At 35.6% G+C, this 16,953-nt stretch overlaps 2 protein-coding genes across 7 annotated transcripts in view; one reads left to right on the top strand and one right to left on the bottom strand.

Annotated features, from left to right (window-relative positions):
* Positions 1–2,626: 2,626 nt before the first annotated feature.
* EOL1 (ETO1-like 1) lies at positions 2,627–8,296 on the top strand. Of its 2 annotated transcripts, none has more exons than XM_039031669.2 (6): positions 2,627–3,008; positions 3,320–3,521; positions 3,605–5,326; positions 6,190–6,481; positions 6,965–7,274; positions 7,800–8,296. In XM_039031669.2, exons 2-6 carry the CDS (start codon positions 3,394–3,396, stop codon positions 8,018–8,020), a joined length of 2,673 nt encoding a protein of 890 aa, XP_038887597.2. In that variant the 5' UTR covers positions 2,627–3,008; positions 3,320–3,393; the 3' UTR covers positions 8,021–8,296. The 2 variants fall into 2 exon arrangements, with proteins under 2 accessions (XP_038887597.2, XP_038887598.2); XM_039031670.2 differs by having other exon boundaries at positions 2,695–3,008; positions 3,325–3,521.
* Positions 8,297–8,499: 203 nt separating this feature from the next.
* LOC120077725 (kinase superfamily protein) overlaps positions 8,500–16,953 on the bottom strand; it is a 31,538-nt gene continuing 23,084 nt past the window's right edge. For 2 of the 5 annotated variants that reach the window (XM_039031689.2, XM_090313835.1), the window contains exons 16-22: positions 16,624–16,767; positions 13,155–13,227; positions 12,021–12,103; positions 11,010–11,064; positions 9,973–10,093; positions 9,715–9,892; positions 8,500–8,790 (exon numbers count right to left, since the gene is read on the bottom strand). In XM_039031689.2, the coding sequence (XP_038887617.1) occupies positions 10,025–10,093; positions 11,010–11,064; positions 12,021–12,103; positions 13,155–13,227; positions 16,624–16,767 (424 nt within the window). In that variant the 3' untranslated portion in view covers positions 8,500–8,790; positions 9,715–9,892; positions 9,973–10,024. Of the gene's footprint in view, positions 8,791–9,026; positions 9,136–9,430; positions 9,893–9,972; positions 10,094–11,009; positions 11,065–12,020; positions 12,104–13,154; positions 13,228–16,623; positions 16,768–16,953 lie in introns of those variants that run through there. The other 3 variants (XM_039031688.2, XM_039031693.2, XM_039031690.2) reach the window with 2 other exon arrangements.

Below are 16,953 nucleotides of genomic sequence, written 5' to 3'. Positions count from 1 at the left end.
GTTAAGTTAAATATGCGAAAAGGGGGCTAGAAGCATTAGAATCTGAACAGAGGTAAAAACATAAATTACTATGGTAAAAAAAAAATGTTACAAATATAAGAATAAAATATTTGTGACAAATAATTGAAATAGGAGTAATTGGATTGAAATGATTTGTGTGTAGGGAACGAGGAAGGGGTGAAGAGTGGGTCCCACATCCCACAGTTACATGGAATGAGGACCCCAACATTCCATCAACAATCCGTTCGTACCAAAGACAACGGTACGAGCGCAACATACCAACATTACTCTCCCATTCATTTATTCTAAATCGCGCACCACATTGACACATTTGTGGCTTTCGATAAATTTTGGGCAATTTTTGTAATAGACAAAATGTGAATTTTGACCTTCGATTTGTTTCATGGTATCTATTTGGACACTAAATTCCGTTTTTTTTTTTTAACTCTAAACTTATATAAATATTGCAAATTTAACCTTTTAACTCAATTTTTCCTAGCTCACTTACAAATAGAAAAAAAAAATAATGACATTTTGATAAACTCGTTAATTTCAATGAGAATACAAATTAATCATTGAATAATATATTCAAAATCAATAAAAATGATGTTGGGAGCAAAGAGTGAAGTTATTTAGTCTTGATTAATCATGAGCACACTTTTTATTTTTAGAAGAAAAATATCAAAGCATCACACAGTTAACAAGGCCAAATCAGCCTCAATCAAACAGTAGAGCTAATTAGGAAAATCATTCTACCAAGAGTGAGAATCATCCTCTTCAGCAGCCTATCGAGCTATACCATTAGCCATCAGGTTCTAAATACGTCGATATGTCGAAATTGGATTACCCACTATGCTTTCATGAATAGAATATCTTTTGCCACAAATTTCACCATGGATAACGTCTTTTCCTCTCTTATCAACAATCGTATTGTTGTCACATTATCCAACTCCACCACCAGAGGCAACTGCACTGCCAAACTTGGTGTTTGCAACCCAACAGTAAACAGTCAAACCTCTGCAAACAAACACATCAAATAGGCTTCCCCCCACCACAATTATCACACCATTATGATCCTGAAAAATCCAACTGATACCACCCTTACACTCCAATGCGTCCCAAGCAACATCACAAAGACAAGGCAAGCCACTGATCAAGGGCACCTCTGCCATCCTGTTCGTTGTCAATTATCATACCACCTATCATCATTTTTTTTGGCCTGCGAGCACACCTGTCTCCAAAAACTCCACAAATAACCCCCAAACCGAGGCAATTAGAGTCGTCAATGAACCATCATCTCCATTTACGAGTTTCCTAGATGGGCACAGCAACTCTGATCTACAATGCTCTCAAACTCATTCGAAGTGATATAACACCAATGAGGTATTCCTACCACATAAAAACAAAAACAGCATCAGTTGGTAAAAAATGATGCCAAATGTCCTTAATCACATGACATTTCCAAAATAGGTGCATTGTCATCTCCGATTCATCGTGACACAAAGGACACCCATTATCGACATTGATACTCTTGAAAGTCAAATTCTTCCTCATTGGAATAATGTTGTTTAGGATTTTCCAACAATAAATCTTCACTTTGTGAGGCAACTGACACTACCATAAACTTTTCCACAAAGTCACACCAATTCTATACTAGAAGACGATCCTAAACTCGTTGAATCCAATATGAGCCCCAATTTATACACACTTTGAATTGTGAAAATCTCTACTTAAGGGCTCAATACACCTCATTATCCCTCCACAAAGAATCAATGGGAATGTCGATAAAAAAAAACCCCTAACCCAAGACAACAAGGAGGCCACAAACGCATCTCTAAAAGACTCGTGCAGCAACAAAAGTTTACTCCTACCTACACCTGGAACCCAAATATCATCCTAGATATTAATAGAATGACCATTACCCACCTGGCACCTAAACCCCTTACTGAAAAAGCTCTCAACCACACAAAATGGTTTGCCATGTATGAATTCAATTCGAACTTAATGAAGCTAACATGAATGATCCAGTCTGAAGGTGTTGCCCTCTCAACATTCACCCAAGAAGATTCTCAAGGTTTCTCACGAACCTCCAACATTGTTTAGCTAGCAAAGTCTTATAAAGACCGACTTTTTTTTTTCTTAATAAGTCATAAAATTGATGTTTTTTAGTTATGAGATCCAATTTTTTTTTTTTTTATCCAAACATGTCCAAAATTACAACAAAAAAAAAAGCCATATTATTGTTTTTCTCTTAAAAAAAATTATAAATTTATCAATTTCACATATTTTATAATTTATTAAACCCATAAGAAGGGACTTTTTAAACGACATTTGAAGTAAATCTTACTAATAATTGAAATAATTTTAATTTTTAATGTTAAAATTGTAATACCAATATAAATTTAGAGTCAAAATGGATGAAATCGAAAATAGAGTTGAACTTAAAAGTCAAAATCGATCTCTTTCCTATCTAATATAATACAATACAACCAGAGAACAATGACCAGATTAGAAAAGAAACAGAAATTCGAATGAAACGACAGCGTTTTAACAAGCCTTGTCAAACTTGAGAAATTCCATTCAATTCCAGCAGTTAAAAAAAGAAAAAAGAAAATGATTTTTGTCTAAAAAATTTCGAATAAAAATAATTAATTTGTAACAATATTTTCCCTTTTAACGAAAAACAGTGGCTGCAATCTTTTCTGGAGTCCCAACGGAAAGAACGTGAGAAAGGAAGACAAAAAGAAGACAACTTTCCTTTTAACCAAAACGCAAAAAAAAAAAAAAAAGAAAAAAAAGAAAAAAAAGAAAAAGAGAAAAAAAGAAAAAATGTTAAACTCCAATTTGTTCTTCCTTTTCTCTTCTTTCAATTTCATCTTCTTCACGATTCCAGAGTTCTTCTTGTAATCTCCACCATTATCTTCCACATCTATGAAGGACTTGGATGGATCCTGTTCTTCGTTTCTTCAACCACCTTCTTCTGGAAGTGAGATCTTACGTTATCTCTGGTCAGTTTTTTGGCCCTAATTTTCTTCTGTGATTCCCTACAATTTTTTATTCTTCGGATCCTAAATTGCTCGGATTTTAATCCTGGAACAGAACTGGTTTTGATTTTGATTCATTGAGTTATTTCGATTTTGCGTTTTTGTCCCCCTTTTTCTTTAAGAGATTTTGAGCTGCTTTTCCGTTGTTTGAGAATCTGTGTTGAATGCTTGGGGATGGAATTTTCCGACCGGATTAGGTTTTTGCGATCTGACGATTTTGTTTTTCTGTTTGTAATCTATATGTTTCAGTGTTCTCTCTTTTTGGTATTTGTTAGGTTAGTTCGGTTGGGGAAAGATAGCAATCTGGCATTTTTAGAGATCTGGAAGTCGTGTTGATCTCTTGTGCGCGATGAGGACTTTCTTCCCTTCCGAGTCCTGTAAAGAAACGCAGCTCAATGCTTTCTATCCACAGGCTTGGCTTCAGGTTGAAAGAGGGAAACTTTCCAAACTCTCGTTACAGTCCTCTTCTTCTTCGATGTAAGATGCGTTTTTGTTTTCTTCCATTGATGTTTTGTAGTATAGTATTTATTAATTCCTTAGGGTTGATTAAATTGTTGTAGAGAATCTCTTATCAAGGTCCCCGAGCCACCAATTCTGCCGTACTTCAAACCTGTTGATTACGTACAAGTATTAGCTCAAATTCATGAAGAACTTGAGTCATGTCCTGCCCATGAGAGATCGAATCTCTATTTGCTTCAGTTTCAGGTCTTTAGGGGGCTTGGCGAGGTTAAACTTATGCGAAGAAGTCTTCGCTCTGCTTGGCAGAAAGCTAGCATTGTTCACGAAAAGCTTATATTTGGAGCATGGTTAAAATATGAGAAGCAGGGGGAAGAGATTATTACCGACTTACTTGCAACCTGTGAAAAATGCGCACAAGAGTATGGACCTGTTGATATTGCTACCCAATTCCCTGTAGATAATGGGGTAGATGCTGGAAATCCCTATGACACTTGTGCAGCTGATGGGAACCCACTATCGAAACATGTCACGTTTAGTATTAATGATGAGGACATCGTTTGTGATAGGCAGAAAATTTCAGGTCTCTCAGCTCCTTTTCATGCTATGCTTAATGGGTGCTTCACTGAATCAAACCGTGAGGTAATTGATCTGTCTGAAAACAATCTTTCCCCTTCGGGTATGAGGGCTATAAGGGAGTTCAGCAATACAGGGAATTTGGGTGAAGTTTCTCCAGACCTTTTGTTGGAAATATTGATTTTTGCAAATAAATTTTGTTGTGAAATTCTCAAAGATGCATGTGATAGAAAACTAGCATCTCTTGCATCCACTAGAGAAGATGCTGTGGAGCTCATGGACTATGCCCTTGAAGAAAGTTGCCATATTCTTGCTGCATCATGTCTGCAAACTTTTCTAAATGACCTTCCTGATTGCTTGAGCGATCATCGTGTGGTGGAAATATTTATGCATGCTAATAGACAACAAAGGTCAATTATGGTGGGTCATGCCTCATTTTCCCTTTATTGTTTATTAAGTGAAGTTTTCATAAACCTTGATCCTCGATCAGATAACACTGCTTGTTTCCTAGAAAGGTTGGTGGAATTTGCCGAAACTGATAGGCAGAGACTCTTTGCCTGTCATCAATTGGGATGCGTGAGGCTCTTGAGGAAAGAGTATGATGAAGCCAAACGTTTATTTGAGGCTGCTTTTAATGCAGGCCATATTTATTCTGTCGTTGGGTTGGCTCGGTTAAGTCACATAAATGGTAACAAGCAATGGTCCTATGACAAGCTGACCTCTGTTATCTCTACTGGTGTCCCACTTGGGTGGATGTATCAGGAGAGAGCATTATATTGTGATGCCAATAAAAAATTGGCAGATCTTGAGAAAGCAACTGGCTTGGATCCAACTCTGACTTATCCCTATATGTATCGAGCTGCTTCCTTAATGAGGAAACAAGATGTTCATGCAGCTCTTGCCGAAATCAACCGTATTCTTGGATTTAAACTTGCACTTGAATGTTTGGAACTCCGGTTTTGCTTCTACCTTGCTCTTGAAGATTATGAAGCAGCCATCTGTGACATTCAAGCCATTCTTACTCTCTCCCCTGATTATCGGATGTTTGAGGGGAAAGCAGCCGCATCTCAACTCCGAACTCTTGTGCGTGAGCATGTTAACAATTGGACAACGGCAGATTGTTGGATTCAGTTGTATGATAGATGGTCTTCAGTTGATGATATTGGGTCTCTGTCTGTAATCTACCAGATGCTTGAGTCTGATGCAGCAAAAGGTGTTCTGTACTTTAGGCAGTCCTTGCTTCTTCTACGGTATGCTATTAACCTCAGCTTGTGACTTTTTTTATTTTAGTTATTTTGGTTTGGTGGTCAGCGATGATTGGCTGGATGCAACTTTCTGTAAGCAATTGTTAGAATAGAAGGCCTAAACTTTTCCTGATGGGTCAATAAGTCATCTTTTTGTGTCTAGGCTTTAGATGACTTCTTTTCTTTATTTATTATTATTCTTGTTTCTATAATTATTTATTTATTTATTTTATTTGGACACGAAGTTATAGATGGTTTTTTGGCACTGTTTACTTAAATTAAATTTTGGTAGATTATTGGATATGTGCTAGGTTTTTTTAGATATGATAAATCAGTAACATCGAACATGTAAACTTCATTGTAAAATCTATGCATGCTGAATGCATAACCAGCGACAAGACAGGTATGCTCTGGATTCAGGCTGTTGATTTCTAACTTAGACATGCTGCTCTTTTCAAAGTAACGTGAAGAATATGCTTTCTCGCACATTCAACATTTGATCAGCTTTGATTAAAGGCCTTACATCATAACTGGTAGAGAGTGAGAACGTTATTTATGCTGGAAATATCATGCTGAGACGAGAGATCTGGATCTACACTATATGAATATGAGATTTAGCTACTTCTAATTGCTTAAATTCTTTAGTTTGTCTTCATAGCATTTCCTATATATTTGAACTGAATAAATATAAAAGAATTAATAATATAGTCCCTTATTTTGAAACTTTGCCATGTCATTGCATATCCCTTCCTGCTCTGGCTCTCACTCAGTTCTGTGCAATACACATTTGTGAAGTGGGAAAGCTAATCTTTTCCAAGTGTCAGTTTCTTTTTCAAGTGTGTTGAAGATTTCTTTCGTTGACTTATCAGGTTGAACTGTCCAGAAGCTGCCATGCGGAGTTTGCAATTAGCTCGTCAACATGTATCCAGCGAACATGAGAGGCTAGTTTATGAGGGCTGGATCTTGTATGATACAGGCCACTGCGAGGAAGGGCTCCAAAAGGCTGAGGAATCAATTAAAATTAAGAGATCCTTTGAAGCTTTCTTCTTGAAGGCCTATGCACTGGCTGACTCAAGCCAAGATCCGTCTTGTTCTTCCACAGTTATTTCCCTCCTAGAAGATGCTTTGAAGTGCCCTTCGGATAGGTTGCGCAAAGGTCAGGTATGGTTTTCTCAAGCACCTACATGTTCAGAATGGAATTCCACCATGTGGTATTGATCGTTGATTGAATATCTTTCAATATTACTCAAGATGAATCTATTACTTGTCTTATTAAATTAACTAGATATCCTTTAAAATCTTGACATCTTTGTGAGAGAGAGAGAGAGAGCTCTACTCTAATTATTTACAGTTTGATACCTTGTAATTACCCCTAACCATCATTGCTAATTGGAGACCTTTCTCTAGAACTGTAGTCTTTTAAGTTCTTGTCTCTTTAAATTTTTAGCTTTATAAGTTCTTGCCTCTTATTGTACGTTAGTTGCCAACCAGTAGTACAAGCAGTATATGGAGTATTAGCATGAAAGTTTACTATTTAATATTTAGTATTTAATATTCATTGTGATTAGGCCAGTTTGTCAACTAGTTGTGGCTTGTATTGAAAATTTGCCTTTTTAAGTCGTGGAACTGGCATTGCTTTTCCAGGCACTGAACAATCTTGGAAGTGTTTATGTTGACTGTGGGAAGCTGGACCTGGCTGCTGATTGCTACATTAATGCCCTCAAAATCCGTCACACTCGAGCGCATCAAGGGCTTGCTCGGGTTCATTATCTCAGAAATGATAAGGCTGCTGCATATGAGGAGATGACCAAACTAATTGAAAAAGCACGGAATAATGCATCTGCATACGAGAAGAGGTCTGAGTATGGTGACCGTGACTTGACCAAAGCCGATCTAGATATGGTCACTCAATTGGACCCTCTTCGGGTGTACCCATACAGATACCGTGCCGCAGGTTGTTATATCCTTCATTTTTTACTTTCGATTTATTCTGGAATTAGGAGATCATTTTTTGCCTTATATTTCAAGCCATATTAAGCACAAATTATTTGTTGTGAGAATGATGCCTAACAACAATATGAATTATAAATTACTGTCTTTAGCCAATCTAATCACTTCAGGGTATTTAGCTAGCCTTGATGATAGTAATTACTTGAGGAACTGTTGGCCCACATTAGAAGTTGACACAATAAAGCATAAATGTGGAACGAGGACATAGGGCCATGTGATTGATAATCATTATCCATTTTGACCTTTTAGATGGATTATATTAGAGACCCGTTGCCTTTTTGGTCTGAATGAGCCAATAATTTTAAGTTAAATTTCTTCCGTTTTGATTTGCAAATGTTGGAAATGTATAGTATTTGCTGTTCCTATTTGGCGATTGCCAAAGGATTTAGCTTGTTTGCCTATATGCCCCTATAAAAAACAAAGTAGCTTCCTGTTTGTAAGCTAAATTGACTTTTTTCTGTGGGAGCAGTGTTGATGGATAGCCACAAGGTCGATGAAGCGATTGCCGAACTATCAAGGGCGATAGCATTCAAAGCAGACCTTCACCTTCTACACCTTCGAGCGGCATTCCATGAGCATACTAATGATGTTTTGGGTGCTCTACGGGATTGTCGAGCTGCTCTTTCGGTTGACCCAAACCATCAAGAAATGCTGGAGCTTCATAGCCGGGTAAACAGCCATGAACCATGAATGTAGAATGGGTGATAAAAACAAATGTCAAGTTGCAATGTCATCAGCACAATGTATACTAGAGCATGTGTATGTAACGACCATTTCATAGATTTTTTTCCCCATATTTCAGGTTTTGTAAGTTATAAATTTGTAAGGTTTTTGGTAATTATAATCAATTAATGTAAAATCATCTGTTTCCATTTCTGTGTTCTTGATGTATTCTGATGAATTAATGTAAAGCGGCTTAAAACAGTGGGGAAGAAATCAAATCATTTCCAACTATTAAGAAGAAAATGTGGGTTTATTTTTGCCGGTCCTTCCCAAGAACGATCTTTAACTTTTTCAGTTAGTAGAGCTTAATTATTGATAGATTATTAAGATGATAGAATTTGTATCAACAAAACTTGACTAGTATTACATGTATTATTTTATAGCTCGGGCTTATAAAACATAAACAGATACGATTATACGATACGGATACGATTGAATATGGATACGTCTAAAGATACGTCATTTATATATATATATTTCTAAAAAATAAGGATATTAATACATTGAAGATATATTTTTTTTCTTAAAAAAATATAAATTTAGCATACAAGTTAATAACAATAGTACAAAATAGAATGTAAACACTAAAATACAATACAAAAAAAAGTAACATCTAAGATGTTAAAGTACAATAGTTAAAATCACAAGTTTATTACACAAGGATTGGCAAGAAAACTCCGAGAAATAAGCTTCAGCTTCGATCAAGACAGCATGTGTAATCCAACTGCTCTGTAGACCTGATCGAACATGGGACATGTCAAAGAAAGTACAAAAATATAAACAATATAACATTCGAAAGCACCCCTTCCGTCACATATCAAAACACTTTTTTAGAATGAAAAAAAAAAAAACTTTTTTTGATATTTGTGAGTGCGTGAGTCAATTTACATGTACAGAACAACTCACTTGACCATAAAAAAATAATAATAATAATAAATAAAATAAAATAAAAGAGAGAGACAAGAACTAAGACCTTGGAACCAGTGCAGGTAAATAGAGAGCAAAAAAACAGACCCACAACGGCCCTAGCTTGGTTGTGAGCAACAAAATATAGGTCATAGGATATTGCATATTGAGGCCACCTGCTCATTGTTTATTTGGCAACCAAAAATTGGTCATTCACTTGTACAAAGCCAAGTAAAAGAATTTTCTCAGTTTTTTTTCTCCACATTCAAAGTTCACAAATCCCAAACTCAGTCAAGTTCTTTTATTTATTTTTTCTTTTTAAGAACCCAAACTTTAATACATAAAAGGATATGCAAGGGCATACAAAAAAAAAAAAAAAAAAAAAAAAAAAAAAAAAAAAAAAAAAAAAAAAAAAAAAAACAGCACTTAAATCCTAATTGACAATTACAAAAGACCTCAAAAGACCACTGCTTCCGTTGGAAAGTATTATGTATTAAATCTAATATTTATCCCAAAGAACATTCAAGTCTGGAGATGCCCTCAACGCACCACAAAATCGTAAGCATACAAACATGTCAAAGAACTTCCCCCTTATCCTTGAAAGGAGGGAACAACACAAACTCCTGAAGCGACTGGTAATCCTTTCACGAACAGTGAGGTTTTTGGTTCAATAGTTTCAGGGAGTGATCTCATTTTATATTATCGTTCGTTACATAAATAAGCTATTAGTACAACATCAGCAGAGCATCTCGAACCTTGGTCTAGAAAACATCATCGGTATGGTTGATTACATTACTCAAAGAATCGTAAGCCTGGCAATAATTGGCGCTAGACAGGGCCTCTGAATAAGCTCCATCCAACTCGTATCAGGTACTCGTATTCAGAAGAATAAAAAAATGCATCAATCGAGCTTCTGATTGTCGGCAACAAAACCTGCATACATGTAAAAGAGAATTATACATATTGTAAGACAACATTCACTATTATATGAGACCATTGAAAAAGCGGGGTACCTTTGGTGGAAGAATAACTAATCTATGTAATAACATCTCTCAAACCGCAAACTCATCCTCCTTTAGGAGAAGGGTGGAAGTAAGGATGTTGCAAAGCATCGTCAACATTTAAACGGTCCTCCTACAGTTCACATGCATTTCAAAACATACTAGTTAACAGATTACTTCAGTGATCTGATAGGGAACCATGAAGCAAAAAGAAAAAACTATTTACTGAGAACACAATCTGGCCCAGAATTCTTTCAAACGAGCTATTTATCCCTCACCACACTACACCGATGACATTGATAGGGGAATACATATAGAAAAAGCCGGAGAAGTTTAGTACACAAATATAGAGGTTGAGCACTTCCTATTGATGACAACCCAATTTCTTTGGTTTGAAAATAAAATTCTGGATTTGTATAAGCATGTCTTATTAAATGCTTCTGGATAAGCCTAAGGATAAAAATGCCAAGGTCTTATACCAATACAATAGCTTTTCCACGTCAAAATTTTCAACATAAAAAACACCATCTGCATTTTTTCACAGGTAATTCAGAGACAAAGATTCTAAAAGTATAAACAACTTCCAGGAGAAGGTTTTCCCTCGATCCAATTTATACCACCACATGCAAGATCAATGTTTACAAGGCTATTGAGGCAATATTCTAACTTATAGCCATGAGACTTGTGCATTCTTTGAACATTAAGAGGCTTACGTCTTTATGAAAATGTAACAAGTCTTAAAAAGTCTCTACACCTCGTGTAATAACTAGAAGAATAATATTAATCTCCCCATTCTTCAAAAATATTAAAAGATTTAGTGACAATTCGAACATATATATATATATATATATATATACTTTTATATGACTATTATCTTCAGTAATACTTGAGGCTTACAACTCATATAGCCTCGGGGATTACACCTCACCTCTTCAAGAGGAAAAGTCTCAAGGCACCTTTAGCCTTTTAAAACATTGTGCAAGATGGGTGATTCCAAAATCAAAATTCAATAAAGACAAAACCTTCATACTTCCAAACTGAAAACTCACTGGATTCCATTGTAGTAGATTGCGGACCAATCGTAGAGCCCAAACATTTGGAAACCTGATGCCAAAATAAAATTATGATGAGTACAAAATTAGTAGGAAATCTAGAATGATGAAAGAATCTGTCACATTCCCTTTGTTACATTATGCATGTTCCTTGATGGCTGAAAGCCTATAGAGAGTTGAAAAAGACAAATTCCCACATTGTCTCACAAAAACATATTTTTCGTTGAATCAATGAAAGAGGTTAATGCTCGAGATACAAAGAAACCAAAACCAAAACAAAAAGCGAGGATCTAAAGTGGATTCTCTAAGTTTAAGCTCTCTCCTTGTGTAAAAGTAACATACGCAGCTCATATAGAGGTTTAAACGTAGGGTTTAAGATCATGCTTCAGAGAGAGATATGGACCTAACAACAAGGGTCCACACATCTTTAGATCTCTCAAAAGCTTTAGAAACTCTATTCTTCTTCTCTAACCATATACATCATAGCATTGCACAAACCCCATAAGCGATAAAAATCAATCATTCTCATGACAAGGCAAAGGAGAAAGGAACTCCTCACCATCGAGCAAACTAAAAGCTGATTTCCTCAAAGAAGGCATCACAAATAGAACTACCCAAGAGAGAACTCCCAAAAAGTGGTCAAAGCCCTCAGTCAGCCAAAATTCATTCTTCTCAACATTTATCCCTGTTTTTCTTTTCATCTTTGTTTTGAATATCACTCCATTTTCACACAATACCTTCTAAGGAACATGTGCTAATCCCCCACAATAAAAGTAAATTGCATGCTCATACGATGCCCCATAACAAGTATGTATTAAGTTAAACTTTCAAATTGTCAAAGAACACAAAAAAACATAATAATAAGGGCGACTTTTGAAAATATAGATAATAAGATGCACATTGGTATCAGAAGCATTTTGAGTTATTTGTATAAGAATATGCATTACATCAGAATACCATGCAGAAAAGCAAAAGAAATAAAACTAAAATAAATAATAATCAACCGACCCTAGTTTAAGCGGATCTCTACGCTTTATTTGGTGAGCAAAAACTTCTTCAGAGCATTTCCAAGATGCTGGTGAACCTCCATGCTGGATTATAATGGTCGAAAATCTCATTAGTACCAGCCAAATGTCAAATCACAAATTGAAACATTGTGTACATCAAAGTGCAATGCGTAAAAATTTCAAATGTGTGCATATGCAACTGACATTAATATGAATGCATGGATATCTTATTTATTATTATTATTTTTTTAAAGTAGAAACATTTCATTGATGTGTGAATGCATGGATATCTTATCGATGTCAGTACATATCAAACTATTTGCACGGTAATCGGTATAAACCGTTCGTCTAAAGAGCAACTATGTAAAGCAAAGTGAAATGAGAGAAAACGCAAGTAGGTATGACTGTATGAGTGCATGTATACATTGCTTTTAAATGACTCAACTGTGACTCATCCGAAACAAACAAAAAATCAAAAGGACGAAACCTACTGTGTAAGCCTGTGAAGAGCGTACCCCACCTGCAAATAGGTTACGAAGCGACTACGTTTGAAGTATACTATTGGTTATTTTAGTTTCTCACCTTCCATACAAACTCCCATATTAAAGAGAATGTAAGAACATTAGAAATTACTGGAAATGTAAAGAAGCCAGAAAAAGCAGAGAAATAAGGTAAAAAAAAACACTTGAGAAAGAAAGACCACAGTTTCAAGAACTAATATAACAGCAACCACCGAAAACCTCCCAAAGTCATGAGTACCACAACTACTGAGGAACCCTCTCTACCACAGAAAATAACATTTACTCATACAGAAATAGAATGCTATATTTCTGTTCCAGACACCACCGAGCAGAATACCTTATCTCACACATTGCCAGTCTTTCTTACATTCACAACCACTAGACATTTTCAAATCCCTCCAACTATTATCTCAACTATTCGACTCATAGACTAACTAACGTGCACAATACTAGTTAACCCAAACGCATGAGACAACAAAGTTGTTTAAAAACTATGCAAACGATAAGAAAGAGAAAAAGGAACACATCAATACTAAATAGAAATTCAGCAAGAAAAGGTTGCACACATCAATACTAAATAGAAATTCAGTAAGAAAAGGTTGCACATAACTAACATGACCATTTTTTTTATAACTTCTTGAGGAAATCCCAGGAATTAAAATGCACAACTCCATAAACGACCTAAGCCTGCAACAAAAAAACTACATAAGTAAACAATTTGATGCATCCTTCAAACGGTTTCCACAAATATAAAAAATTAAGCCCCACAAATGTGTTAACTTCATTATAGCTTTCTTCAATTTAAAGAATAATTATAATCCAGTACAACCTATAGAACAAATCCTATTCAAGTAAGGTCATCATTTTTTTAATAACTAATTCAATTGGTTTCCACAAATATAAAAAATTAAGCCCCACAAATGAAGCAACTCTCTAGCGCTATTGGAAAAAGTCCTTTAATTTTTTCCTTTCAGATTTCCCAAAGAAAGGCACATAGGTGATATTGTGATAACAAGCTTGGGGCGTTGAATTGAGTTGTGTTTGGAGAATTTATTGAAAATCTAATTAACCCAAATTCAATTTGATGGAAACAGAATCAAATTTGAAATTTATCTAATTTATCTTTTGATTTAATTTGGACCAATTTGTGGATTATAAATTGGAAAGAAATTCCTAATTTGATAAGATTCCAAATAATGGTTAGCTTATTTAAAATAAACTTTCTATTTAAAACATAAAAACTTATTTTTCAATATTAATCTCCTCTTCTTTTTTTTTTTTTTTTTTTTTTTTTTTTTTTTTTTTTAGGGTAGAGTTATTGAAAACATCAGTGGGAGGGAGGGAGAAGAAGATGGAGAGAGAAAAAGAGAAGAAGATAGAGTTCTTTGATAAATGTGCAAGTTTCAATTGTAAACATCGTTGAAGTTGGTAGAGATGAGTTATATAGCACTGGATTATGAAGTTGATGTAGTATGTTTAGGATAAATTAAGGTATCTTGGTCAAATATTTAATTGATTGATTAGGATTAGTCTCATGATTAGGATTAGAATTAGTCTCCATGATTGATTAGGATTAGGATTAGTTTCCTTGGTTTATTAGGATTAGGATTAGTTTCTTTGATTAATTAGGATTAGGATTAGTTTGTTTTCAAGTTCTCTATAATTATAGTTTCTTTTGATTAATTTGTTTGTAAAAATAAAGAAGGGAAAGAATGAGAAATCTAAGGGAAAAGGGAGGAAGAAGGAGAAATGGAGGGGGAAGAAAGGTTGCCGACGACAATTGCCAATTACTACAGGCAACCATGCATTTGTCAAAGACAATCACAACGGTCAGTTGTTGATGGTCACGACGCCGGCCGTCTCTACGGTTGGTCACGACGGTCAGTCGCCAATAGTCTAGACGTTCGATCGTTGATGGTTGAGCACCAATGGTCGATCATGAAAGTTGGCCAACGGTCATCAACGACCATTGATAAGAGGTGTGAGATTAAGGAAATTTTTTCTCAAACTCATGGAAAATATTAAAATCCTATTCCAAACTCATGGGTTTGATTTCTTAATCCCAGGAATTTTATTCCAATGGCCCAAACATGGGCTTGGCTTCAAAAGCCAAACCCCCCAATTCCAAACCCATGGGCCAAACACCACCTTAGGCTACATCAGAAGTATGTGGGTCAAACAATGAGTTGATTACTTTAACCAACCCAACTTAACTTAAGTTGGTGGAACAAACACCACCTTAATGTTCAAGTTAGCATTTGACAGTAATTATTTGTTAAAGTATCTACATAGTATTTAGGAGGGATGAATCGGAGCAACAAGGGGCTGAATCTCAATGGATCATAGCAACAAGGCCTTTCTGCAACTTACAGTACCTTGTCACGTATTTAAGTTGTTTGCAAAGGATTCTACTCGATGCTCAGTGGGAATTACGTTACAAGACAACCCCTGCAACTCATCCGTCACGAGGGCTTAACCAATAACACGTGCATTTGGGGGCCAGAAGGCTTCTACTGCTGGTCGGAAATTGAGCAAAGGGCGCATGTGTTGCTTCTAGCCCGGATTCTAACTTGAGGCATTCGGTCATAATCCAACGCACGGTAGCTTCGTGCCACTGGCTTTTCAACCAAGTGCGATGATCAATTGTGCGAATCAACGGTTCCTCTTGTAACTAGGTTTTTTTTTTCACAAAACATCATCCATTAATATCAATAAAACAGGGTAGAAAAATTCAGTAACCTTGTCACTCGAGAGACTGGGGATAGCTCATGAGAAATGAGAATTCAAATTCACTATGGCAACATGAGATTTCCATAAGCTAGTCATTTCTTCACAGTAAATACCGATTTAAAACCTGGTTTCATCATTTTGGTTACGACAAATAGTTATCCTTCCAATATACTCCATATTCCTGCTTGAGAAAAGCAACCATTCTTCTGCGGTTAAAAAGTTACCCAAATCTTCAACACAGCGTCAGAGATATTCCTTGTTCAAGTCATCAAAATAAAGATGTTCCATTGCTTTGTTTGCTGAAATACGCATTGAGGGTTCATACCTCAACATTTGTGAGAAAGCAGATCTAGCCCTTTATCATCCAAGTTGGGACAGCAGTTGAAAGGCTTTAAGGGTTCCACGGGGGATACTCATGCCAGTTCATTACTATTGCGGTTGAATTATTATTGTGACACTGTCATTAGTAGGGTACAACTAACCTGTCTCACGACGGTCTAAACCCAACTCACGTTCCCTAAAGGTGAGTGGACGATCCAACACTTGGTGAATTCTACTTCACAATGATAGGAAGATCTAAATTTACCATAACTCATTAGCTTAAGTTTTTGGATTGATTGGTGTTTTATCGTAGTATTAGAGCAAGATGTCCCAAGTTTGAATTCATGTAAAAACATTACCTTCTCACTTGAGATTGAATTTCACTTGTTGAGCCTTCAACCAAATTTTAAACCCACAAGTGAGGAGGAGTGTTAAAGTATTGAAATTAGTCTTTTACTTCCGTTTATTGAGTCAAATTATATGGGTTGAATAATTGAACACAAACTTATCCACATTCGGATCAAACCTTTAAATCAATACTTTCATTTTTTAACTCAGTTATCTAAAACAAATTAATAACAATTAGATAATTCATTTGATTGTATTAAAATCTCAAATTGTGCATAAATAAATAAATAAACTTTCTAACTTTAGTCAAATCTCAATTTCATAATTTAAGGAAACAAATATTCCTTTAAGACTTCGGGAAAAGAAATAAAATTAAGTCGAATTTTAACGGTTCAGTAAAATAGAATGGGGAAAAAAGAGGGAAAAAAAAAAAAAACCTTTCTTTCAGAATATCAGACTACTCAAACGCTACATAACTTGACATCTTGTACACAGTCTACATAAAGCCAGACTGCACAACCGTGCACCCCAAACATTCTCCAAACTACATATGCCCTTTTATTCATACTCTTTAATACTCCCCTCCCCCCGGGGCCCGGGGTAAGAACTAAGCTTTCATTCAGATAAAGCATGACTGTAACAACAGACAAAATGATCACATAATTTCATATTGAATAAACTTACTTGTATGCTAGCTGCTTTACGCCTTCATTCCAGCCTTGAAGATGCTGGTCCAAGAGAACGCGGGTTAAATCACTTACCTGAAAAACGTTGGGTGATCCTAAGATCAATTCTAGCATCACTACACCAACGCTCCACATATCATACCTGTTAACATGAAATGGGGATAAATTAACTTTTTTTCCCATCAAGAGCAATAAAGCACAACAAAAGATAAATCATCTAGACATACTAGCCACAAACCATATGAAGGAGCAACCAAAAGATAATCATAAGGACGCCAAAAAGTAAGAAGTAACGTAGAAATAGAAACGTAAAAGTATCACAAAAAGA

The sequence above is a fragment of the Benincasa hispida genome, chromosome 5 (genome assembly GCF_027475165.1).
Source record: "Benincasa hispida cultivar pf3 chromosome 5, pf3_genome.v1.1, whole genome shotgun sequence".
In the NCBI taxonomy this organism is placed as follows: domain Eukaryota; kingdom Viridiplantae; phylum Streptophyta; class Magnoliopsida; order Cucurbitales; family Cucurbitaceae; genus Benincasa; species Benincasa hispida.
Note: the sequence above shows the minus strand (reverse complement) of the source record. Positions and strands in the feature narration are given on the sequence as shown.